General features: G+C 35.0%; 1 protein-coding gene across 2 annotated transcripts in view; it reads right to left on the bottom strand.

Moving 5' to 3' along the window:
* Epha3 (EPH receptor A3) overlaps positions 1-25,248 on the bottom strand; it is a 316,446-nt gene extending 291,198 nt beyond the window's left edge. For both annotated transcript variants that reach the window (XM_042676814.1, XM_042676816.1), the window contains exons 1-2: positions 25,033-25,248; positions 6,440-6,504 (exon numbers count right to left, since the gene is read on the bottom strand). In XM_042676814.1, coding sequence (XP_042532748.1) covers positions 6,440-6,504; positions 25,033-25,120 — 153 coding nt within the window. In that variant the 5' untranslated portion in view covers positions 25,121-25,248. The remainder of the gene's footprint in view (positions 1-6,439; positions 6,505-25,032) is intronic.
* Positions 25,249-26,801: the final 1,553 nt, after the last annotated feature.

The raw sequence follows: 26,801 nt of genomic DNA, 5'->3' as shown, positions 1-26,801 counted from the left end.
AAAGTTTTGCGGGCCCCTTAAACAACACTGTCCATTCCCCTTTTCAAGAAACCAGGTATGGACTGAGATTTAGGGGAATATCTATGATTTTAACAAAAGAGTTTAGAATGAGGATGTCAAAGTTTGGCATTGTATAAGAAGTGATTTTTGGAGCCTGGTGCTGGTGGCTTACTCCTGTAATCCTAGCTACTCAGGAGGCTGAGATCTCAGGATCACAGTTCAAAGCTAGCCCGGGGAAGGAAAGTTGGTGAGACTCCCATAAACCACTAGAAAACTGGAAGTGGTGCTGTTGCTCAAGTGGTAGAGTACTAGTATTGAACTGAAGAGCGAAGGGACAGAGCCCAGGCCCAGAGTTCAAGCCCCACGACCGACAAAAAAAAAATGTATTTGTATAAGTTTTTCACATTATACATATATAACTCTGTATAAATATATGTCTGAACATATCTTTAAAGGTAAATAGAAATATTTCATTTGCTCAAACCTCGTTTGTTTAATGTGTTGTGAATGATTGTTAACATCTTTTTTAAGAAAAAGGAAACTTGCTTTTTTTAAAGTTAATTGGTTTATATCAGACTTTACACCAGTAAATGGTTTAGTCAGACTTAGACTTCAAAAGCAGGTGTACCAATTCTAAATGTTGTCCTTATTCAATTTTACTATCCTTCCTATTATCTATGACATTGAACTAAGCACCCAAAAAGACAACCGTGGAAAATACAAGTAACATTATACATTGTTTTGGCTTCCACATAGAAATCAGGATATTTCATCAGAAATAAAATAGTGTATTCTGTAAGGATGCCTTTATTTGAAAAATAAGAAATATTGTGAAGAGTATCTTTAACAAGAAAGAAGAATTCTCTTCCTGAACCAAGTGGCTTTGTGATGTTTGGGATACAAATTGCCTTCTATAATACTCTCTGGTCTGTGGCCTTCTGTTTCTGTATATGGAGCTCAGTGTTTCCTGGCTTTCTCAGAGGATCTGAGAAGGAAGAGATACTAGACACCTGCCCATATCTTTTTGTGAGGAGGCTTTTTAAAATTTATTTAAGTAATTAACTTATTTGTTTGTTTATTTGTTTGTTTTACCAGAAGTGACCTGGGATCTCCTCTAGTCTCATTGGTTCATGACTGGTTTTCTACAAATCAGCCTTCACCCCAGGGAGTTGCAAAGGACCTGGTTTCTAGGAGATCACAAGGTTAAAGCTTAAACCTGCTTTGCTCTGGCTTGTTCTATTAGCCAGGAAAAAAACATGGAATAGAGCTTGTGTGGTCAACCATCTTCTTCAAAAGAATGCTTTTATAGAAGTATGCTATCATTGCTAAGTCTTAAATAAATATCTAAAAAGTTTTCCTTCCATGATACTTTTTCTTTCATCACAAATGTACCTCACTTCTTTCAGACTGGGCTTTTCGCACCTGCCTGGATCCTATTTGTCATCAGTCTCTTCTGTTTATTTTAGTTTCTTTAGTTGATTCATTTGCTCAGCATATACACACTTTCCTAAATAACTCTATTCAACTCTACTTCCTGGGATGTTTTCTCTACAGTGATACTAATACTAAGGATGATAATCTGTTATATTATCCTTATCAAGCAATCAATTCAAATATTTATTTGTGTGTAAATGCTTCTTTCTAGTTTGTAATTCAAAAATAGTTACATACTTTTACATGTGTTGCTCTATCTTTAAATCAAATCAAATTAAAGGTATTGAATCACTTACCAAACTTCCTGAACTTAATTAGGTCCAAGATTGAAATATAATTTATTGACTCTTGGACTCGTGAATTGCTCATGTCTGCATTACAAAAGTGAACATCAGCCTAGAAAGTGTGTCAAAACATTTTTTTTGAAAAATAAATTGTAATTCATGAACGCTGAAAAAAATCCCAGTTTCCATACTTGACTATTAGCTTTGTGACTTTCATTTAGAAGAAATCCAAGTTTCATTACAGTTTCTCTAAGAATATTTAAAAATTTGTTTCAGGCCTACCATGATAGTATAAATTCTTACCAGGTTTTCCCTAAAGTTTGAAAACATCATTAAAAATAAACATAGATACATTCCTCATATCAAAAAAGCATAGGTTTGCTGGGTGCCGGTGTCTCACACCTGTAATCCTAGCTATTCAGGAGGCTGAGATCTGAGGATCACAGTTCAAAGCCAGCCCAGGCAGGAAAGTCCGTGAGACTCTTATCTCCAATAAACTACTAGAAAACTGAAAGTGCCACTGTGGTTCAAGTGGTAGAACACTCACATTGAGCTGAAGAGTGCAGGGACAGAGCCCAGGCCCAGAGCTCAAGCTCTACCATCATAGGTTAATTGGCAAATTTACTATTAATATATCTGTGAGAAAAGGGAGAGCGAAGAAACAGAAACAGAAATACATGAAGAATATGCCACTCTTGTCAATATTTCCTACAAAAAGTGAAATTATTCCAAGAACTATTCATTTCAAATGTGAAATAAATTATGCTTTGATCTGTCAGTTTTAGTACATCTGGAATGTATAGCTTCTGATTGAAATAAGACTGGAAATCAGGTAGCAGTTCCTCTGTTGTTGCCACACACAGTTCCTGAAGCCAGCGCCATCCACAGTCTCCTACCTATGGGACTCCCAGTCTCAACACTGCCATTTTCAACCTAAGAATTCTATTATAATGGCTGTCATTTTCATTGTAAGATAATTACCTGTATCCTAGCCTTTCCCACTAGGGGCCACCTGCCTGCTCTGGTGACAGTGTCTGTTGACATTGCTAAATGTCTCCAATGAGACTCAACCAAAACCATCTCCCTCTCTTCTCTTCATTACACTGACCTCTACTTTATAGCAAAAAGCAAAATGTTACATGAATCAATACGACACTGTAGTTTTTATTAATTTATTTTATTGTTATTATAGAGGTGATGTACAGAGGAATTATGATTACATGAGTCAGGTAATGAGTGCATTTCCTTTCATACAATGTCTTCTGTTTCCTCATTCTCTCCCAGTCCATTCCTACCATCTCCACACATGAGTTGTACTGAACACTTAAATCCAATGAGCTTCACTTCTACCATTTTTCCCTCAAGTTCTGTGCCCCTCTCACTTTTCTGAAGATGTACACTTAAATGCCCCAAACATGTAAAAAAAAAAAAAAAAAAAAAAAAGAACAGAATCATCAAAAACTAAAAAGAAAGAAAAACAAAGGAAAGAAAGAAAAGGAAAAATGTCTATTGTTTCCATATGTTGGAGTTTCAGTGTGTATATTATACACACACACACACACACACACACACACACACACACACACACATATATGAAGAGTCACTTAGGCATTGCACCTTTATGTTTCTCTCTTAAGAGTATCCTCTTTTGGTCTCACTGTGTGTGAGAAACCACAATACAGTATAATTTGACATATCGCAGTGCATTTTAGATCTAATTTCCACATATCAGAGAGAACATGTGCTGTTGAGTTTGCCTTACCTCACTTAACATGATTTGTTCTAGTTCCATCCATTTCCCTGCAAATGACATTAGTCTTTCTAATGGCTGTGGAAAATTCCATTTTGTATAGGTACCACATTTTTGGAAAACTCATCTCTTATGGGGCATCTGGGCAGTTTCCTATATTGAGTAATTGTGAATAGTGCAGCAATAAACATGGATGTGCAGGTGTCATTATCATATTCTGGCTCATGATATTCAGGATAGATGCACAAGAATTTTATGGCTGGGTTGTAGGGAAGGTTTGTGTTTAGCTTTTCAAGGAACCTCCAAATTGCTATCCAGGGTGATTGTACTAGTTGCATTTCCATCAATAGTGTAGTAGGGATTATTTCCCCCCACATTCCTTTCTAGTTTTATTTCTCCTCTAAAGTTTACTTCTACATTTTAACTACTCAATAATTAGATGCCCTGTTTTCATTAAGACCCATTAATTAACAAGATGCTCAAAGTTGTTTCCAGCTACTAAATGTCATTTTTATGACTAATATTTCAGCAAATTTCAGTATCATAAATGTTTAGCATCATTTCCTTTATGAACAAAACAGACATAAAATGATTGTACTCATATATAGAAAGTAGAAAAGATTAGGCAATAAAAATAATTGTGCCAAGAATGATGCTATACACCTGTAATACTATCACTTGGAATTCTGAGACAGGAGTATAGCAAGTTCAAATCTAGCCTGGACCCAATCACCAAAGGGACAAAGGGGAAAAAAATAATTGAATTTCAAGGCACAAACAATCATACATCAAGGATGTCAATTCCTAAATTTAATTTTTCCTGTAGTTTTTTACCCAATAATCTCATTACTTTCACAAAAGGGAATGGATATTAATGGAACATTTACTAAATCTGTACCATTATTTTCTTGTGACATTGTGGGTAACATAATATGTGCGAGAAATTTCATAGCCACATACACTCTATATTACCATAGGACAATAACCCAAATTTTTTATTCTCCTTTTTTTCTTCCCTCCTTCCTTCCTTCCTTCCTTCCTTCCTTCCTTCCTTCCTTCCTTCCTTCCTTCCTTCCTTCCTTCCTTCCTTTCTTCCTTCCTTCCTTTCCTTTCCTTTCCTTCCTTCCTTTCTTTGTTTTAGTTTTGAGGTTTTGAAAAATGACCTGCTGGTGGAATTTTTCCCATGAAAGTTACATGACAAATTTGGACAAATAGACCAGCTCTTTTGGGCAATTTTATGCATTAGAAATTGGGACAACACAGCTGCAAGATGAGCAGAGGAAAACAATGAAGAGAAAGCCAAATGCCAGAAAAAAGCTCTCTAAACCATCACAAAGAGAAGAAATTGAAAAATCATGGACTGAGGAAACTCTGAAAGATTCCTAGGCTAAAAGAAGTTAGGAAATTACACTGCAGTGTTTCTCAAATGTAATGTGCTTCTGAGTTGCTTGACATCAATCATACAGAAATGCTGGGGTATTGAGGTATTCAGTAGGCACATAGATAGCAAGATACTATACACCCCATAATCTGCACCCCAAGAAATTCTGGCTTTAGAACTCCAACCTTATTTTGTTACAAATTGTAGGAATTTATCAAAAAAATTAACTCTGAGATTAAAAATGAGAGAATCCATTTGCCCAATTCTTCTTATATTTTAAAAGAAAACAGAGCAGACAATCGCTGTGGTATAGAAATAAGTGTATTATATGGAGATGTGTCTAGGTATCTATTAATAAAATTGTCACTCCATTTTATTTTTCTCCTATCTTTAAGCAGTAGTTTCCATGGTGTATCATCAGATAGAGTAATGAAGAACTCAAATTCCTAAGATCAAAATTAAGATTGCATTTGACTTTGGGCTGATTAGTTTTAAATGAGTTTTCCAGCACAGTCTTGACTTCTGGTTCACTCTTTATGACAATGCAGGATGTGCATTTACACCTATGGGAAAATCAAATCCTGGCTTGCTTCATTCTCTCCCTTCCAAAGCAACTGACGGAGGCCCTGTTAAAAGTTTTGGCATTTTGTCAATGTCAAGGTGTGTCAGGAAGAGAAGCAGATACAGAGATGACAGACAGATGAAGTATCCCTGACACAAAACATCTGTTGAGGAAGAAGAAGCTGATAGTACTGCATAAATTAGTGTGTTCAGGTACAAATATCTCAAGACTGGATACCTTTACTAAGTGCAAATAATTATTAATAATTTTTAAAAGATTATTGTAGAAGGAAGAGAATGCATATGTTTGTTCTTATGAAAAATATTTCAAAATAACTTCATAAATTCATGACTCACTTTTTCTGGAAAAATATTTTCACACAATAGATTTATGATGAACATTTGAAATACCAATGTACTATAAACCCTGACAATGTGTTCCTAGCTTGGTAAAGTATCAAAGTTACGATGAGTTTGAAATTGGAATGTTCCCAGCTTTATCTTTTAAATAAATTCCTAGGTTTAAGGCAATCTAGAAAAGTTATAAAGATTAAAACAAATAAGATAGCACGGGTTTATATTGTTGATTAAATATATGTATGCTTTAAGTAAAACAGTCATTATGGTTGATTTTAAGGCCATGAGTTTGGACACTAGCATTACCAAATACAAAAATTTTATATAACATAAAATTTACAATGCCTTATCAATTCAGTTATTCTGATCACAGCACAAGAAACAGTAGATGATTATACTTGAAAATGATTATATGGTAATAATATTTTACCAATAATAATTAACTATGTTATTATTCCATTCTAGCAATTGATAAATTTAGGAGAGAATCACTTTGAAATTTCCAGTAGTTTAATGGGACATAAATATTAAGCTCTACTAATCCCATAACTAAAATCATTATAAATATAAACATAATTTCTTTCCTTCAAAGAATACAGCAAAGCATCTTTCTGTTCTTTAAAAGAGTAGTATGAAAGAATCACAATACTTGAAATAGTTTGATAAACTCACCCCATGAGGTGGATAAGAGATCCAGCCCAGCTCCCCTTGTATTGTTTTTGAATCTAGTAGATTGACTAAAAGAAAACACAAATACATAAGCACAGTTAGACTATGAATTACTTCTACTATTTTCTGTTAATGGAGTCTGTTATTGAAAATACCATTGGTACATCAACATGTCATTTAATCTTTGTGGTCAATGTGTATGAAAAGTATAGGAAGAGTTTTACAAAAACAAACAAGCGAAAGGGAGGGTTGTAGAGGAATTTTTTATTTATTTGTTTATAAAAGTAAGTTACTAGTCCAATACTGATGCATCCTGACAGGATAACTATGTCTTTAAAAACAAAGAAACAAAAAACACAAGGAAGATGAAAGCAAGGAAAGTAGTAATGCTAACATGGCAAAATACCTGAAGACAACCTGATAAATTTACATAGTTGAGTAAGGTTTTCAATATGTTTACATAATTAAATCAGCATTTCTGTTTGTATATGTCATCTTCATAGTTACTGGTTAAATTAAAAATATTGCTTTGCAATGTATTTTTATTATATATTATTATAAAAATACTGTACAGAGGGGTTACAGTTATATGAGCAAGGTAATGAGTCCATTTCTATCAAGCATGGTTACCACCTCCTTTGTTTTTTTTTTCCCCTTACTTATATGCAATAAATAACATGTCTAAAAATGTTTGAGGAAAAGCAAAGGAAAATAATGTTTTACATGACCAAATGTGGAAAGCCTTGTCTTAAGGTTAAAGTTTTAATGATTTTTTTACAACTATGTTCTAGTTATTTTTAAATATCCAATTCCCTATCGGTATTTATAAACAAAAAAGAAAATATGGCATGCATGTGTAACATTAATATATTTTTAATGACAAGGGTAAATAATTTTTCAGCAAAGAACTACAATCTTATGGATTATGAATTAAAATGAAAGGATGTTGCAAATATAATTAACAGAAAAAAGATCATTTTTGTTGTTCTTTTTCAATAGTCTGAGGATTTGTTTTTATGGTCTAGCACTTTGTAAATAGACATGGCTAGTAACCTGACCATGATCACTGCCTTCACAAATCACTTTGATTGTTGAGCTGATCTGTTTAAATAATAGTGATTAGAGATTTTTCTCATCTATCTTCTCAGTGAGAAAATGAGTCCATGATTGACCAATATAAGATGTATACAGACATAAATTGGCTCAGGTGCCCAATAAATGCAGTAAGAAAGATTCATTTTCAGGAGTTTCACACATAAACTAATGAAGCACAATCCACAAGTAAACAACATTTCTCCCTGTTTCCCAATCTATGATATCATCACCCTTTCTATAAGCATCTCAATGAGATATTTATAAAGAAATAATTAATCACACAAAATATTATGAAAAATATGTAATGCAGCCTATGAATAGTAAAATCTTAAATTTTCAAACATGACCAAACTTTAAAAGGAAAATATTTAGATTGTTAGAAGGTAAATGAACTGAATGACTGTAAAAAAGGCACTGATGATTACAATTTTAAAAATTCAGCTCCAAAAACTGAATTCACTGTTTTGCAAATGAAGAAAATATAAAAACTTATTACCATAGAATTTCTTTATAAATAAAACTTTCAAATTCTGAGTAAATTAATTCCAGTGAGAAGTAATTATCTTTAGATAAGAGAAGATAACCAATGCATAGATTACATAATATAATTTCCATAACTGAATAATTTCCCAGGATATCACTTTAGAAATTAAAGTGAGTTTAATTATAATGCAATTATAATCTCTAAAGTGATAATAAAAACCTTTACCTATTAATCAACATTATAGATTATATTTCATATTAATTTTAACTAAGAGAATTTGGAAAACATAAGAATGCTCCCTAACATTTAAATTAAAACATGTCACTGATATGCATTGTGGTAAAACTATACTTAGTCCAGTTGCTGATTATATCACATTCATCAGTTGATTACTCTGAGTTTCACAAAAAATTTGCATAGTGAAATTTGCATTGACAGCTTTCATTAATCATTAGACCCTATCGGAAATGTCCTTAGGTGTTTAAGTGGGTCAAGGTAGCATTGTGTGTATGTAATAATTGAATATGTACTGAATGATGAATGTGCCATCTTACATGCTAAGATAAATGACTGTTAATTTCAATATTCATAACCAGTGGAAAAAGTGTTCAAGGCAAAAAAGATATCATTATTACATTGTCTGTACTTAGTAAATAGTCATTGAAAAGAAATATGTAAACTAAAGAACTAAATATACTTGTTTTCTCTGATGATAATGATGTGATGGTCTATTCACATCTGCATGCAGTTTCTATTCAAAGAACAACAGCTAAACCAGAAAGAATTATAACACATGGGCAATTAAAGTAATTCTGGGTTAAATTTATTGCACTTCCTCCTAAGTGAAATTTTGGTGAATTTTATTTAGCATGAGTAAAGATGATACAATGGTTCCAATTCTGTTTCTATCAAACATTTAGCTTTATCTATCATTATTATCTCACAATACTACTGAGATGATCAAATAATATAAATATTTTAAGCATTTAAGCCACTATGAGTTAATAACTATCCTTGTAGACCCAGTGTTCTTATAAAATCAGTACATGTAACAACAATTTCCTGTTGGTTTCTGAATTGTATTTATAATCACCCATCAACACATGACCTAGTTAAGAGGAATGTCTGGTATTAAAATGCTTTTTAGTTTGTGTTTATAAAGTGCTTTTTATTTGTAGCCAAATGAGAATAACACAGTTTTAGAATTCCAAGCCCTTCAGAGTGAGTGGTTGTTGAGTTAGGACTTCCCAGAAGATAAATTTGAAAAGTCCTAAGATATTTTCTGTTGCAGTCTGAATATAGCATAATTGAGAAAGAAGAGGATAAAGTGAGTGGAATTTGAAAGTAAGCCTGTATTTCTCTCAGAACACTGAGTAAATCTCAGATTGTAATGACATGTCATAACCCACCCCCCACAGATATAAACAAGAACCTTAGTGACTAAGGCTTTCCTTTTTCATAACATATGGAGCCATAATCATCTCCTAGGTTATGCTCCATTGATTTCCACTGTCACAGTTCCCACTGCAATGGATTCTGGACTTAAGATGCCTAAGAGTCACAGTCCTCTTTCTTTCCCTATCCTCCATCACAATGAACAAGTTCTTTCCAAAGTGCCTTCATGAGCTGCAGGTAGTGGTAAAGTGCTTCACATTTTTTGAAGCAACAAAGAAACCAAAATAAACTCATTTTCATTGTCAATGTCATAAAGTATTGTGTACATTTAGAATATTCACCATCTTCTTCTGTTATTAGTAGTAAGAATCCACCAGGTTTTTCTGAAATAACTCTGGTTTTATTTTGTTTTGTGTAATGCTGGCAATTGAACCCAGGACTTCCTGTATACTATGCAATTGCTTTACCACTACACTTCACACCAGTCTAAGGAATTACTTTATTGAAACTCTGAAGCAAAACATGTTTATTAGTGAAAATTAAAAGGAATACATTTCTTGAGTCCTGACTCTGAGAAAATCATAAACACCTCAAGAATTTTCAAAAACAAATGAAAAGTGTGACTATAATGGTCATTCATATTTGCCACTTAGAAAGATTGAACATTAAACCAACATCCACAATTAGACACATTAAGGACTGCACACATGAAGTGTTAAAGGTATTGTGAAAACTTATCCTGAAATTTTTACAAAGCAGAAGGTTTTCTCTATTATCTAAGATCGCATTAATATTCTTCTTTGTGAAAATGCTATAGTTTACTTTTGTGAAATTATTGAGTTACATATAATTATCAGATAACCAATTCAAAGTGAATAGTAGACATCAATTTGGAAAGAAGTCTAGATTTTTACAATAACTGATGTGATTTCCTATAACACTTTCAGTGACAAGGGGTTTTTAAAATCACTACAACTGAAAACTAGTCCATCCTTTCATTACAGCTTGCTTTACTAAAGAGTAAATGTTTTTGTTTTTTCTATTCAAGTCATCACTGTAAGCACAGGCCACATTTCTCACAGGCTTATCTTTATCATTTTCATCACTCTGATAAACAGAGTAGTTTTATTCTAAGTTACAGAGAGCAGAAGGACCATGTAATGTATCTCTAAATGATATTTAAGCATTACCAATAGCAGTTAATCATAGAGGAAGAAGTACATTTTGCTCTTGGTGTGATTATTTTCTGCTCACACACAACATAGAATTAAGAAATTGGGAGTTATTCTCTGCGAAGAGCTAAGTAAAGTTTAGTTTTTCCATTTTTTTCTGTAAATGTTGGTATATGCCACTGAGAAAAAAATATAGAACAGTTATAAATATGTTAGAAACAATGTCACCGCTTCCCTTGCTCTCTCCCAGTTTCCCCCACCTATCCTTTAATGGACAAATGTATAGTTCATTCTCAACACAGTATCTAGTGAACATTACTGCTTCATTTGTTTCCCCCTTTGTCATATGCTATCTCAAGGGATAATTTGTGTCCCAGAAGAGAATTTCTGGACAAGATAGCATGCTATCAATTTATTCTAATTAGCTTTTACTCCTAGGTAATAACTGTGGATTTACTTCTATGCGGAAGTTAATTATAGAAGAAATTGCAATAAGCTGCCTCATCTTAATCTTCAACAGCAGGGAAAGAACTCCTTGGAATCAAAGACACAAAGTCTCACAGTCAGATGCCTGTGTTTTCATGACGAGTGTGATTCAAGGGAATAACACAGACCATGTTCCACTTAAAACTTGGCCACCTGACAAATGAAAATTGTAGTCTTAAGTTTTGAAAAGTTTCTTCTTTGTTAAACAGAGAAATCTAACAACTGTACTGATTCTACCATGGAAGAGAAAGCTCTGAAAATGCTCAAAAAGAGTGTTCTCTAATAACTAATTAATTCTTTCACAATAGTGGATGAGGTTAGTCTTCTGTCATTGATTTTAAGCATCTTAAAAAACTCAAATTTAGGGGCTGGGAAGGTGGCTCAGTGGTAGAGTGCTTGCCTTGCATGCATGAGGCCCTGGGTTCGATTCCTCAGCACCACATAAGCAAAAAGAAAAAAGCCGGAAGTGGCGCTGTGGCTCAAGTGGTAGAGCACTAGCCTTGAGCTGAAGAGCTGAGGGACAGCACCCAGGCCCAGAGTTCAGGCCCTACAACCGGACCCAAAAAAAAAAAAAACCTCAAATTTAATTTAGGCCCTACGCATTGCCATGAAATACATGTACACCTATATCTAAATAGGTGTACTGTTCATTTGTATTTCATATGTACATTTCAGGTGTATATTTCATATAATATTTTTATTTCCCAAAATGTTCTGAAATACAATATTTACAATAATCTAATAACCTATTTGCAGCACATATTTTAGAGTGTTCTAGAAAAGAACAACTCGTGTATTTCTAATTCTGAATGATTTTTATAAAAGTAAAAACTAAATTTCCAATGAGACAATATAAAGAATCATTAAAGAATATAGGAGTTCAAACTTTATCATATACTCTTAGCTTTTGTCCTGTAAAATCAACTAGGTTCGTACACTTTCAATCAAATTATTACAAAATCTTGATCAACCTTCTGCTATTAAAAAGAAGATTTCTATATATTCAGGGTGTCTGATAGCTGTAGAACTGGAGTACCATTGTACTGGAAGTCAGAACAAGTTTAGCAGAGTACTTTTACATATAAAAGTATTCTGAGATAATCTTTGGACATAAGGTTCAAAAATTTGAATATAGGGGCTGGGAAGGTGGCTCAGTGGTAGAGCGCTTGCCTTGCATGAATGAGGCCCTGGGTTCGATTCCTCAGCACCACATAAGCAAAAAGAATAAAGCCGGAAGTGGCACTGTAGCTCAAGTGGTAGAGCGCTAGCCTTGAGCTGAAGAACTGAGGGACCGCGCCCAGGCCCAGGACCCACGACTGGACTCAAAAAAAAAAAAAAAAAGAATATAAGAAATGAAATGAGTAGTGATAAAAATAAGTTAAATTTCACTTTAAAAATATTCTCTGGACATTTTTATGTTCCAAAAATACATATATATATACATATATATTACATGTTTTATTTCAAAAGAAATATATTGCATAAGAATATTGGCTTAGACTTCTTGAAAACTACAATCAGGATAAAGCATTGTTTAAAATTCCATCTCTCATTTAATCCACTTGACAAGAAATATTTGACTGATATCCATATGTGTATATATGATTGCAGAGTAAAATAAGTGATCAAATATTATAGTAAGTTTTTATGGATTTTTCAGATTATGATGTCAATATTAAGTACCAAGTGCAGCACTAGAGATGCTCAAAAAAACTTTAATTTATTAGTAAAAGAAAAGGTAGAGACCAAACAGACATGTTTTGTTTGTGTGTGTATGTGTATATGTGTGTGTGTTATAGTGTAAATTATATGATGAAGAAGTGCTGCAGAAGCTTCTATTTGGGGATGGTTGTTTTGGTTAGTCATATGTCTTTCCAGTACATTCACAAGCACATGCATGTGCAGATGTGTACTAACACAATTTACATTACCTCAGACCTACGCTTTTTAAGACTATATCATAATATTCAAATATCTCAAAAATATCTTTGGATATAGTTATTGTACATTCATATATATTACTTACAGAAACATGTCATAAAAAATCTGTGTTGTACTAATTTCTACCAAAGGAAAGGATGCAAATCATTTAAAGTCTCACCTCTTGTTTTATGAACTTACTGTATTGTCATTAACTTGTCTAAAAAAAAAAATCTTCTTTGTTCTGTTTTATACTTGAACTCCTTACTGCTAATATTCTTCATTGTTTCATACATATATTATAGCACAATTTTTATATATGTGTCCATTTTTCGGTTCATCTCTCTCACCAAAATTAATATCTCCAGGATATAAAATCTATCTTGCATTAATACTTCCATTTCTAAGTAACTAACCCTCAATGGTATATATTTGGTAAATAAGCAAACATAAATTATAAATATATAATACCAAAGATGAGTTACTATGTAAAATAGACATGATTATATGTAATTACATCATAACACATTTGTGTCTCCTCTTAATGGTTTTTAAGCATGTGACTTTAAATTTAGCATATGAAAATATTTTGCTATTAGGATTAGTGTCTTAAAAAAGCACTGGCAAAACAGATTCAGAGGATCACCAATGGAAAGGAAATTTAACGTTCATATCTTTCCAAACTTTTTACTAAGTTTCAAAGTTTTCCTATATAAAATATTTACAGAGATTCTGAACATCATTTTCAAAGGTAAGAAATATTTTCCTCTACAATGTAGAAATATTTAAGAAAAATAATTGCACTTGAAAATACCGGGAAATGGTAATTGTGGGCATTAGATTAAACAAACCAATTGAGTCAAATAAAATATAAAAACTACACTTGAAAAATCTTTTTCACTTACCAAGTTTGTTTTTAACATAGTGTCTTTACAACTTTGCAGTGGGGATGGGGGAGGAGTTGGGGAGAAAAGGGATGGTAGGAGGAAAACAAAGAAGGGGCTAACAATGCTTCATAGGAAATGGACTCATTACCTTGTTCATGTAACTGTAATCCCTCTATACAGAATCTTTACAATAAGAATATATTAAAAAATGAAAATCTTTTTCAGGACAAAGACAATAAAAGAACTGTAATCTAATACCAGAAATGATGAAAATACCTTTAAAAAAAATAAACCTTTTAACTTATCTTTTTAACTTATCTAATGTAAATGAGTCTTAACTAATCTATGTTGAAACAGAAAAAGCAAACCAAGAGAAAAGTACTATTCTTTTCCATTCTGCCACTTCAAAATACTTGCTGTTTGGCCATAGATTTGAAGGGATTTGCATATTTAATGAAAGGACAGCATTACTTTTTTTTCTATTTATTTTTTTAATGACGGTCTATTAAAATGCAAAATCTACCATATGCATTTTTGGCATATCTGAGGAGAAAAAAAGTCACAATTACTACAGAAAATTAGAAGGTGAGTGAGAAAACCAAACAAGATTAAAATGTTGAAAATTAACAAGTGATTAAATTTTTATCTGACTGATGTTTCACTGTGGGGAAAAAAAAATAGAACTTTATACCATCTGAAGTCCAAAAGGAGGACACTCATCCATAAAGTTTGGTCCCACTGTGGAAATAACTCAGTTTTGTAGTGCACACACACACACACACACACACACACACACACATATATTCACATACACACATTCACATACACACTCACTTTGCTGCAAATTGACTTTTCCTTAGAACGACATGTTTTGCTTATCCACAGGAATAATTAGGTAATCCACATGGAAGATATAGTGAAGTAGCTTCCTAGCATAACTTCCTCTTCCTCTTTTGCAATTAAAAAAAAATGCACCCCTTGGAAGGTTATGTCCTGAATTTGTTGGATCCCAATTCAGCAACATGGCTGAATTTGTTATTGATAACATATTAATTGATAAATCTTCATTGAAAAACAGGAAATCAGGCAATAAATAGGTTATGTACTATCAAGATGCTCTCTATTTCCTCTAGTCATTCTGAGACAGAGAGAGAATGTGAACACTTCCATGTAGATTGGAAATCAGCCAACTTTTTCACTGGGGGAGAAATTGTAAAAAATGATGGCCTTGTATTTGAATGAGGCAGGAGGAGTTTTACTGTCACTTAACTAGTAGAATTGACTCATCAAACATTCATAACTTTTTATTTAAAGATAATTTTAGCGCTTCAACATGAGTATATGGAAAACTGAAGATGAAGCAATGGTAAAGCACTAAATTCAACTTTCAGTTTGCAAAGTGACCCAACTTTCTCCTTTCATTCCGGTCTCTTTTGGGTTCTGTCATGGAATCAATCAAGATTTTTGTTTTAAAACAAAAGATAACTCAGATTGGAAATTTTATTATTATTTTCTTAATTTTAATGTTGTTTGCAAATTATGTGCAAATGCTAGACACGTAAAATGACTCATTTAAAACAACATTTTAAAAGGCAACTTTTCTGGGTCCTGCTATTTTATATAGGGTTTGTTCTTATGTACTCTTTAATAGTAATTAAAATACTACTTTAGAATTTACACAATATTCTTTCTTGCGGTTTGTTTTTTAAAAGTTGATTCTATTTTTTTCTTTTGTTGTTGCCCATTTTTCTTTTATCTCCTTGATTTGCAGAGTTACACACAATTACATTTGAACTAAAAGAAAAAACCAAACAGCAGAGGGAAGAAGTTACTGACAGTCACACATTCCCCAGAAGGAAAGGGCAAAGAGTCTGCTGAAAAGTTTTTTACTTTTTTTTTTTTTTTTTTTTTTTTGCTGGTCATGGGGCCTGAACTCTGGGTCTGGGCACTGTCCCTCAGCTCTTTAGCTCAAGACTAGCACTCTACCACTTGAGACACAGCACAACTTCTGACTTTTTCTGCTTATGTGTTGCTGAGGAATTGAACCCAGGGCCTCATGCATGCAAGGCAAGCGCTCTACCACTAACTCACCTTCCCAACCCCAAGTTTTGCACTTTTGCTCATGGAAAATGTGCCATTGAGTGGCTAGATAACTTTTGGGGGAACATAGCAGCTAACACAGAAAGAAAAATAACATTATGTGAAGAAAGAAAGATACTTAAAAAGCAGCTTTCTGATTTGAAAGCCTGATGTCATCAATATGCTATTTTTGCTCTTTGCCAGGTTAACAGAATTTATTGCAGCAATTAATGCAAAACATATGTGCTGAAATATTCACATGAAGAATATGATTGCCCCCAACTTAATTTGCTACCTTTCAAAATCCTGTTTTAGCTACCTTTTCTCAGTACTTAAGACTACAAATATTTTTAAGAAAGGGATGATGAATCACTAAAATATCTTTTACATCTTATACATTGTAAAAAAAAAAGTATCCGTTAAAGAAAGGAAAATTTCTAGAGGAACCCCACATACATTTTGGATCACGTTCTGTTCTCCTTCTTATTGACCTCTGTGACCATTCTAATAGTTAACTCACGTCCTTTGTATTACATAAAACCCTAAATAATAACACTCTGCTTATATTGATAATTTCCTCCCCATCTCTGTCTGGATTTTCTGGCAATATTGTCCTAGACTAGAAACAGCAATGCAGAATGTGAAGATTAAAAAAAAACACACAGATATTTCTACTCTTCTCTGTACATCAAAATTTCCTTTTTTTATATTTTTATGCTAATGATATTGTACAGAGGGGTTACAGTTACTATCCCTTCTTTAATTTACCTTTCTTTCCTTCTTTCCTTCCTTCTTCCTTTTTCTTTCCTTTCCTTCCTTCTTTCTTTCTTTTCCTTCTTTTTTCTTCCTTCCTTCCTTCCTTTCTCCCTCCCTATGTCCCTCCCTCCCTCCCTCCCTTCCTTCCTTCCTTTCTTTCTTTCTTTCTTTTCTCCCACTTGGTCAGATGACCATGCCATATGCATATAACCTCTTTATTCTGCTTCAACTTATCAAGCTAATATTCTTGGTATATCTAAGTTAATTTTGCAAAGTCCCAGGTCTGATCTGTACTTAACTGAAATTGAGGCTCACAAACTAGTGTGTTTTTTTGAATGACAAGATACTTCTCTAACTCACAAGCATTTGTGTAGAGGAGAAAACGAATGAAATGGGCATCCAATAAACAAAAACAAGAAGGACTCTGGCTCAGTTATAGCCTCTATTGTGATCTGTTTACTTGGTTGCATCAAGATGATATATCTGCTTTGATAATGAGGTGTTTCCAGGAAAGATCGAATGACAATGTGATTGAAAAGTCTTGCAAACCAGTGGACACTCGCAATTAGCTTCTCAAGGCCAGGCACCTGGGACACATTCAGACTGGGACTCTTATGGACTCAAAAGCACTATCACACTCACAGAAATATGAGTAACATTCACCTCCTGGCCTGCGTCCATTTCCCCATTTTAAAACTCCTCTCTGTTTCAACTTCATAACCAAAGTGGGAGCAAAGGAAAAACAAACAAACAAAATACCACGAATCAATGCAATTATGCCTGTGGAATTCGGAACTTTGGGAGAAAGTGCGTTGGTCTGTGTACAGGGGGGAAGTTTATGGAGAACCCCCTTAGCAATCCGAGGGGCCTAGCAGGTGGCATCAGTGCTACTAAAGACTGTTATATATACATACATATATATCTATATATACACATATGTATAGGCATAGATACATATATGTGTGTCTATATAGGCGACATATTTACATGTGTGTATGATACAGATACGTGCATATATGCGTGCATATATACATATGTATATATGAAAACAGAACAGGGCCGATAGTGTGTCCCAATCCACCTGGGAGAGATCAAGACACTCCCAACGTAGCAGGATCCCTTCTTTGTGGGACCTAGGACCCAAACCTCCACCATTCTTCATCTTGTGGGAGAGTGAACGCGAAAGTAAAGGAGGTCGTACCAGCCACCTCTGGACATCAAATTGAAAAGTCCGGGAGATACCAAAGTCGGCTGGGAGGGTGGCTTGGTAGGCGGGGCCACCATCTTTACTCTCCCCATCACAGCCTCTGGCCTAGATCAAGCCCCGACTGCTCCTCTCTCCTGCAGCCGGACGAATGCCCAGGTAGCGCTCAGGTAGGGAGGAGGGCGCCGCGCGCCGCGCGGTCCCCTCGCCAGCATCTCAGAGGCAACAGGCAGAGGGCGCACGTTTGCCGCTAGTCTGCCCAGGACCTTGAGGGGGAATGTGTGATTGTGCCCCAAATCTCTCAGCCCGCCTCTCAGCCAGCTCAGGGGAGCACGCAGCGCCATCCTGAACGCGGGAGAGTCTACCCCGGGGGGCAGGAGCGCAGAGCCCCCCAGCGTCTACCCGGCTCTTTGCGCAGTCCCTCCAGACAGCCCCGCTCGCTGCGCCCCAGGAAACAGCTTTTATAGGAGCTCAGAGGCAGGACACTGACTTGCAAAGAGCCCACTGCCTTCCTCAAGGGCTGCGAGCTGAACTTTGGGGAACCCATGGACGGGTTTCAAATATCTGATCCTTAATCTGTAGCAGGATGACGACAGCACTGAATTGTCGAGAAAGGGGGTAGGACACACCAGTCCCCTTCCCTCCCCCGCCCTCCCACCCGAGCACCCCTGAGCTTTGTCCCTAGTGGTGAAGAATAGGTAGGGGTTAAGATGCCCCAATGGTGGGAGTGGCGGCAGCCAGGAGGGCTTGATCATTTGTCCTTGACCACAGTTCAGCCACTACCCGTAAAACACTGCTTCTTGCTAGCGTTTCCCAGGGCACACTTTTGTAACTTCATCAATAGTTCATTCTCTACAGTGGGCGGTGAAATGCCAAGAGAAAGAAAACGCAGGCTTCTCCTCCTGTGACCACCCTCGTCCTTGGCGAAGATTACTCACAACAGTTTGTTTGTACAGTGCTCTCACTTGCTTCCCCCTCCAACCTCCTTTTTGACCTATTATTCTCATTTCACCATGTTGGTTTGGATTATGTGGATTTTCACCCTTTGCTTTGACTAGAACAGCAGGACACGGTTTAGGAATTGAAGGGGGGTGGGAGCAGACACGGAGGGCTTCCAGTTTAATAACAGCACTTCAAGTGGGAAAGTTTCTTTGCTGCACTGGTTTTGACTCCATCCTCCTTGTACATGTCTTTACCCAGTCAAAGGATCAGACATTCTTTGGCTTGCAGGATTTAAAAACTTTTTTGGATAGAATATTTTCGGGAAGGAGGGGGAGGGAGTCAGTAGTGTGTAAACTTGAGAGGAAAAAGTCAAACAAATCCTCCCGTTCTCTCTTTTTTTTTTAAAGTGTGTAAGCTTTTGAGAGATTTAATAAAAATTGATTAGCCAGATGTTTGAAGTGATAAATGTCTTCTAAGAAAAAGATTGATATATTGTTGTTGGCTTTAGGATCTAAAGGCTGCTCCATCTATTTTTCTAATAAACTTTTTATTTCTTTTTACTTGCATAGACATAATTTTTTCCCTTTGTCATCAACCACCTTTTTTATTTATTTTTTTTTTTCATTTCAAAGGGAACTGTAGGAAACAAAACTTGCAGATCCTCAGCCTTGTACAGGAGCAAACCTTCTAAAAGGTCCTAAGAACTATCTAAGACCAAGTAGCTGGTAACAAAAAAGTTTAGAATGAAACCCAGGGCCTCTCATGGACCCATAGGCTGAATGCAAGAAGGAATGCTCTCTTGGATAGGTAGATTTATAGCTGGGAATATTTGTATTTTGTTTTTTTGTATTTCTAATTTCTAAACTGATTTATGGAAAATTAGTTAAGGTTTTTAAAGATACGAGAGAGCAAATTTCTAATCCTGATTTTCCTGTCTACCTGGATGTATAATATAATGAACATTCCCACCACCAGTCAACCTCTTATTTGAAAAATCTGTGGAAAGCTACTTGCACTTGGTTAAAAGCCCTTTATTGACCCTCTTTGGTGATAAAATCCAGATCCCTGAGCACAAAATGAAGGGGAGAACACCTTCATGTGTTCCCTGAAACCTTTTCTCAAACAAAAAGTAAAGTGTATTCAATAATTTAAAGGAAAAAAAGTCCATGCTAAAATGAATAAAGTTAAAGATCTTGACAGAAATTTACTTGTAAGACTTAGTGTCCTTCCAAAAAATACAGATTTCCTCTTACATCTAGTATATATGCCAAACAAAATCATTGGAAAATGACTCAAATCAAAGGTAACCCACATCACAGATTCCTTAGTAGCTAAATGTCTGTAAGAAGTTATCGAGTTTTGATGATTTGTGGAAAGTTTTATTAATGTTTTCTTGAAGATTTTATGACTTGGAAAATATAACTTTCAAGAAAACTTCTTGCTGTTTCCATTTCCACTCAAGTTGGTAAATCAAATATACTGAAGAAATATGTTTTGCCTTTAAAAATCCTTTGCATATGTAACTGATTATTTGATATTTTAAAACTGCATATATTTTATTTTAGAAAAATTTTGAAGTGTCTGTAACAGTTTTAACATTCAGGGGACTTTCTAAAGAAAATTATTGTGAAATACTTTTTTAAATCATTAGAGCAACAAAGGCCACACAAAAATATGAATACTTGAATGTGGACAGTGTATGAATTAGATTTAAAAAGTGACTAACCTCCTTTCTTTAAAAATTAATTTGTTAAGAGTTAAGGTAAAAGCACTAAATTGCATACATAAGCAAGGAGCTAATCACAGTTAAATACAAGTAACTAAAATCTTTAAAATGTCTAAATATACTAGTAAACAAAGGAAAAAAGTAAGTTATGACTTGCATGATTTTTTAAAAATTTCATATTAGTTTTAAGTGGTTTTCATCATAGTTCTCAATTTCTAACATTTCATGGAAAAAATAACTTTATATAGAGTACAACCATGACCTAACACGTGGCAGTAGTGTTTTACTATAAGTAGTTTCCTTTTTATAGTTCTAGTCACTTCTGAGTTATAAATATAACCAAGTGTTTTAAACATATGCAGGGAAATGATATCAACCAGAGCATCAATAGTAAAAAGGTGCATGAAATTGAAAATGGTGATAGTTACAGTGAAGCGGTTTTGAATTTATACATTCATTTTACAGGCATTTATGATAAGAACTAGAATGACTTGGTGTGATGTAAATGAGGAAATGGGGTATCAAAGGGAGTATTTCCCTTTTGCACTTGAATTTATTATTATCAATATTGTTCCTTAGGAATATATTGATTCAAAATGAATTAATTTCATGATAGATTTTGAGAGGCTACAAAAAGTTTCTTTTTGGCACAATCAAAATATTATCCTAGCAATTCAGATTGTCAGTAAAAGCTTAAACAAATTCGCTGATAATCCTGTTAATGACCTAGGTCAAGTGTTAACTGTTGTGGGTTCTAAAATAGTGAAATTAAAGTTTCTCCTACCTCCAGGCAAATAGCAAGTTATAACTGTTGGGGAGTGATGGAGGGGCAAGCTATTAGGAAAACTATTAAGTTACAAAAATGTATAATGCATTCAATTATTTAGTCTAGCATGAAGAAATGCTATTAAAAGCAAATGCAAGACTCTTTAAAACCCCCTATAAAGATGATACGATAGCTTACTTCTCTATTAACGTTTCAATCACAGTGTGTACTTATTTGAAGATAAGTGTTTATATATATGAAAAGTGATGCCAGTTCATAGTGATTTTTTAAGGAGGAAATCCATTATTTAAATATTTATGATCTCTAACATTTGCCTCCTACTCAAAGAGAAGCATACAGCATTCATTTGAAAGTTTTACGCTTAAACTTTGAAAAGAAAAGCCCTATCACAGTCTTTAGTACTTAGAAGATTTATGTTTAAGGAAATGTGTTTTATAGAAGTAGTGTCTCAGCCCTCCAAACAAAGAAATTATTCTAAATGTATGCAATATAGCAATATAAAGATCTAAATTCTCCTGATTTTGAAAATTCATATTTTCAGTGTTAAGAGCTTTATGGATAAATGTTGATCTAATTTATGAATTATAGGATGGAAAAAAGATTATTCTGTGCGGAATGTAATGATGAATAAGCAGTGCATTCAAATGTTCTAATATAAAGAGAGCATTTTCTCCAATTCTAAAAAAGGAGGAAGTAATTACAACTGATAACTTCGCTTTGCATCGAGTTTAATCTTCTTCCCAAGTTATTTTTCTCTATCATTATCATAAACCATCTAGTATTGGAACATGGACCAAACATATGAACTTTTCTAATACATCAAAGTAAAGCACTCAAAATTTTCTATGGAAAGTAGTTGATTTCCCATTGGAAGTCTTATGTCATGTGAATAGAGAGATGTGACAGAATTTTAATAAACCTTTATAAAATCCCATTCAAATATATTAGTTTGTTTAATTTAAGTGACCTTTGAAATCATGAATATCTATCTTCACTGTGAAGGCCAGTAATAAAAAGTATTATCTCGGTATTATATACTTTATCATATACTTTCTCCAGAAAGTAATTGAATTACCATATGGAAAACTCAGAGTAAACTAATGTTAATTATTGTTAACAATGGTTCTTGGCACTTTAATATTGACTTGCAATGATGAAATCTCAAATAAAAATATCAATAAGGAAAGTTTCTTAGCAATTTGCTTAATGCCCTGGTTTTGTTCTTTTACTTCTGTTACACCTAACTTCATAATAGATTGCAGAACATAGTCTAGTAAATATGCTCCAGTATATCTCTAACACATTTTAGAGTGCAGAAATATAATTTTGAGTCAATATTTTAAATACAACCTAGTATTTTATATTTCAGTGTTTGAAAAATGTATCGAGTACCTATATTAATATGTTTCACTTTGAAATACTTGAATTCAAATGTATGAATTTAAATTACTTTGTTAGAGGAATTGCATGGAAATCTTGGTACACACTTGGTATTTTTACTTTTCAAGATTCAACTCAACTAGTAAAAGCTAAGCTAGTGGATTAAGTTTGAAGTCTCATTCAAGCATTACTTAAGTTAAATCATTTATTTCAATTTTATTTTAAGTCTTTCTTTCATAACCTCAGGAAGAAAATGGTATATTACCTTTTATGTAAGATTGAGTCAAGAAACAATAATCTTATAAACAATAGATAGATGAAGTTTTATCCAAGCAACTTAAACACAGTTGTATCAGTTTCATTTCCTTGTCTATATGCATATTGTTAATGTATACCTTTCTGGACAATCATGTACATTACATACTCAAATATAAAATGTGTTGCTTAAGAGAAATTACAACATGATTATTCCTGTTCCATGAATATTCACAAATTTTCATAGGAGTAAGAAAAAATATAGGCCATTTTTATTTTTAATATATAGGTTAAATTTTCCACAAAATACAAAGTCATATAAATTTCTGTTCAGTAATCCCATAATATATATTATTGAAGTAGTTGTTAAATTATACATATATATATTACTTGAAAAAAACATAATTTATCAATGCAGTACAATTACAAGTCTTTTCTAGTTTTGCCAGAATTTTAATATTTTCAAAGAAAAAATATTTTAAAACACTGCTTAACATCAATGTTGTTATAGTAGTAACTCATTTTAGCTTTCATTAATGAGGAAGACTAATTGACGATTACTTTCAAAATAAGTTGAATCAAAATAAGTCATTTTTGAGCAATATGATTTTTGTATTCTTACATTAAAATAATTAATTTCCTCATTAAAATGTCAGAAACACTTAATGAAATCTGCCAAACAGATAAAGGCAATCACCAAGGAAAGAAAGAAATTAAGCTGCTCTTTTAGCAGTGAAAGTAGGTCACCAAATACGAGGCAGTTTATATGTTTAATAAACATTTTATTTCCATGTCTGTTTTAAAAATAATGTAAACAGACCCCAACACCACTGGCTCTACCATAAATATTTTAGAGAGTGATGTATACCTAAGGTGGAGCTTACATATCAGCTGTGCAGTGTCACTAATGTGCAAAATAAATTGTTAAATGGCATTGCTATAGGTTTAATCATTAAGAGGAAATTAAAGTTGTGTTGCTTTAAAGCAATCAATGATTCAAAGAAGTTTGTCTTAAGAGTTAGTGACTTTTTCACAAATTATTAAGAATAGACTGCAAAGGCTGTAGGAAAAAGCCAACAAATCTGTTAAGTACACTACCTTATAAGAAAAAAAATGTCCTTAATATTAGGTTTGTACTTTAGTGCCTTGTGAAACATGGGAGCCCATTACAAGGAAAACAGTACAACACTGAAGAAATACTATTTGCTGCATATGAACATTCTTAATTTGCTGTTCAATTATTTACTGTATCTCCCAGGAGCTAGTCATTCACACTGAATACATTCTTCTACTTGTACACAAACCCTTAGAACCTCACCCAACCCCAAAAAATTCCAACCTAAGCTTATTGCAAATTCCTGGAAATATTACTTATGTTAATGTGACATATGCTGTTCATTAGAACCTGTACCATCGCCTGGCGGGATACACTTCAATCCAGCAGTTGTAATACACACACACACACACACACACACACACACACACACACATACACACACACACAAGCACACCTCTGCTTCACCCAACTGCCTTTCCTACCTTCCATTCATAAAGGCTCTGACCCCAAGTAGGAAAGACCTGTCATTACGTTTAAACACATGAAGAATCTCGAGAGAAGCGTTGAATATTCTTTCAAACTTCTCCGAGTTCCATTCCAACCACATGGTCATAATTAGAAAATAAAATACTGCCTTGGCTCTTTGGCAATTAACATACTGGGTTGTAAAACTAGGTTTTCTTTCTTTCTTCTTTTCTCTCTGCTTCAAATTGGCAAACAAGGTAATTGCCTGAATTGCTAGGAGATTAGAAACACATTTTTGACGGTTTTAAAGCAATCCCAAATTATCTCCCGAAGTGTTTCAGAAGGCGGCTGCAAAGACAAGCACGCCTTTTGCTAGCCTCTGAGCACAAACTGCTGGCTTGTGAGGCACCTTCTGAAGTGAGCTGGCGGCCGCGGGCCGGGGGTGCGAGAGCGGGAGCTAGGCAGAGCTCAGCCCGCGCGGGCTGCGCGTCCGGCACCTGGCTTACCTTCATTGGAAGGCTGGACGAGCATTTCCCCGGAGCAGCCTAGAGCAGAGCAGCTGAGGAGGAGGAGGATGGAGAGGTGACAATCCATGATGCTGGTGCAGAGGGCAGTAAGAGGAGCATATCTCCGTGAAGCATGCCACTGAGGCGAGGGGGAGCGCAATGAATGCTCCAGAAGTTACCATGCCTCGCTCCCAGCCTGATGTCAAGTTTGACACTGGAGATAAGGAGGGGTCTGGCTGCCTTTCCGCGAACCTCGTTCGCGGACGCCTCTGGGTCCTAACGCCGTCGCCAGCAGGAAGAAGAGCAAGAAGACACGCTCGCGCGCGGGAGCCCAGCTCGGCTGGGAAGGGGGTGGAGGTAGGAATGGGGAGTGGGGGCGTCGCCAACCACGCAGGACACCCAAAAGTGGTTGTGATGGGGGTGGAGATGGAGGGGAGGTATGTGTGTGTGTGTGTGTGAAGCAACACCCCCCCCCCCTTTCTTTCAAAGCAAAGCAGCTCTTTACTATTCTCCAGAAAAGATCTGAAGCTTAATTTCACCAAGAAACCAGTAACCCAGAGAGGGGCAACCACGGGCAGTGTGAGTGGAAAGAAAACTGAAATGCCAGAGAAATGCTTGTGTGTGTGTGTGTGTGTGTGTGTGTGTGTGTGTGTGTGTGTGTGTGTGTAAGAGGAAGATAGAGTGATTCCTTTTCTGTGTTCACTGTGATCATAACTTCGTGGGTTAGACAGACGTCAGTCGCTGCACAGCAGATCGGAAAAGCTCTTCAGTTCTGTGCCACCTGGTATCTGGGTCCTTACAGAGACTTGGCCCAGGGATAGCAGCGCACAGATGGTGCGCTTTGGTTTTCCAAAAGGGAAGGAACCTTCTTCATCTCAAAGAAAGCGAGCAGCCCTTGCGGTGGTTGAGGGTCAGCTATCCTTCCCCAGGCGGTGCTATAATATGAATAGAAATCAAACCTGAAAGTCCCTCACAAAGCACACTCCCTCCCTCAAGATTCAGCCTTAAGAAGTCGGGATCTTGGAGATAAACCACACTCTTATCTCTGCTCAGCTTTTGGACCACCAACATTCTGATAATATCTGAATATTGTTTTTCTGTATCACTCTAAATCCACTGCCAAAAAAAAAATACTGTCCTTGTGCTTGCTCACATACTAGGGTTATAAGAGATCTCTTATTTTCAGTCATCTGGTTGAAAAAATGTAATTCCAATCTATTAAAGCTAAACAGTGACTCCTATTTTAGGAACATGTTTCTCTTACCTTGCAAAATATATCCCCCTCTTGCCTCCCCTCAAAAAAAAATGATTGCTTCCATATCCTTCCACCCATTATCTACATCTGCATGACCTCAAAGTGCAAACAAGATTGTTTTATCTCTTGCACAACTCCTGAAGGGACGAATATATTGACAAGTTTAAGATCAATGATCAATTTTAGAGCTCTGGGAAACCCCAGATCCTAAGATATTCATTTCACAAACACAGCTTTTAATGACAGAACAATACTTTCCCTCAAATTTAAATGAATGCCTTTGGATCCAGTTTGTTGGCTGGGATTAGGGACTGTGGGATGGGTGAGCAAAGCCAGGAAGAAGAGACTGATCCTGCGGGTCTTTCTCGCTGAGACTTATTTGCATCTCTAACTCTTCCCACATTATGTCACCAGAAGCTGGAAAACCATCAAGTGCCAATTCCGTGAGAACTGAAAACAATGAGAGAAGTATAGGCAAGGGTGATTCTGTGGCAATGTTTAAAGTTCAAATACA

Source organism: Dipodomys spectabilis, unplaced genomic scaffold (genome assembly GCF_019054845.1).
Source record: "Dipodomys spectabilis isolate Male_0828 unplaced genomic scaffold, ASM1905484v1 ptg000032l, whole genome shotgun sequence".
Lineage (NCBI taxonomy): Eukaryota > Metazoa > Chordata > Mammalia > Rodentia > Heteromyidae > Dipodomys > Dipodomys spectabilis.
Note: the sequence above shows the minus strand (reverse complement) of the source record. Positions and strands in the feature narration are given on the sequence as shown.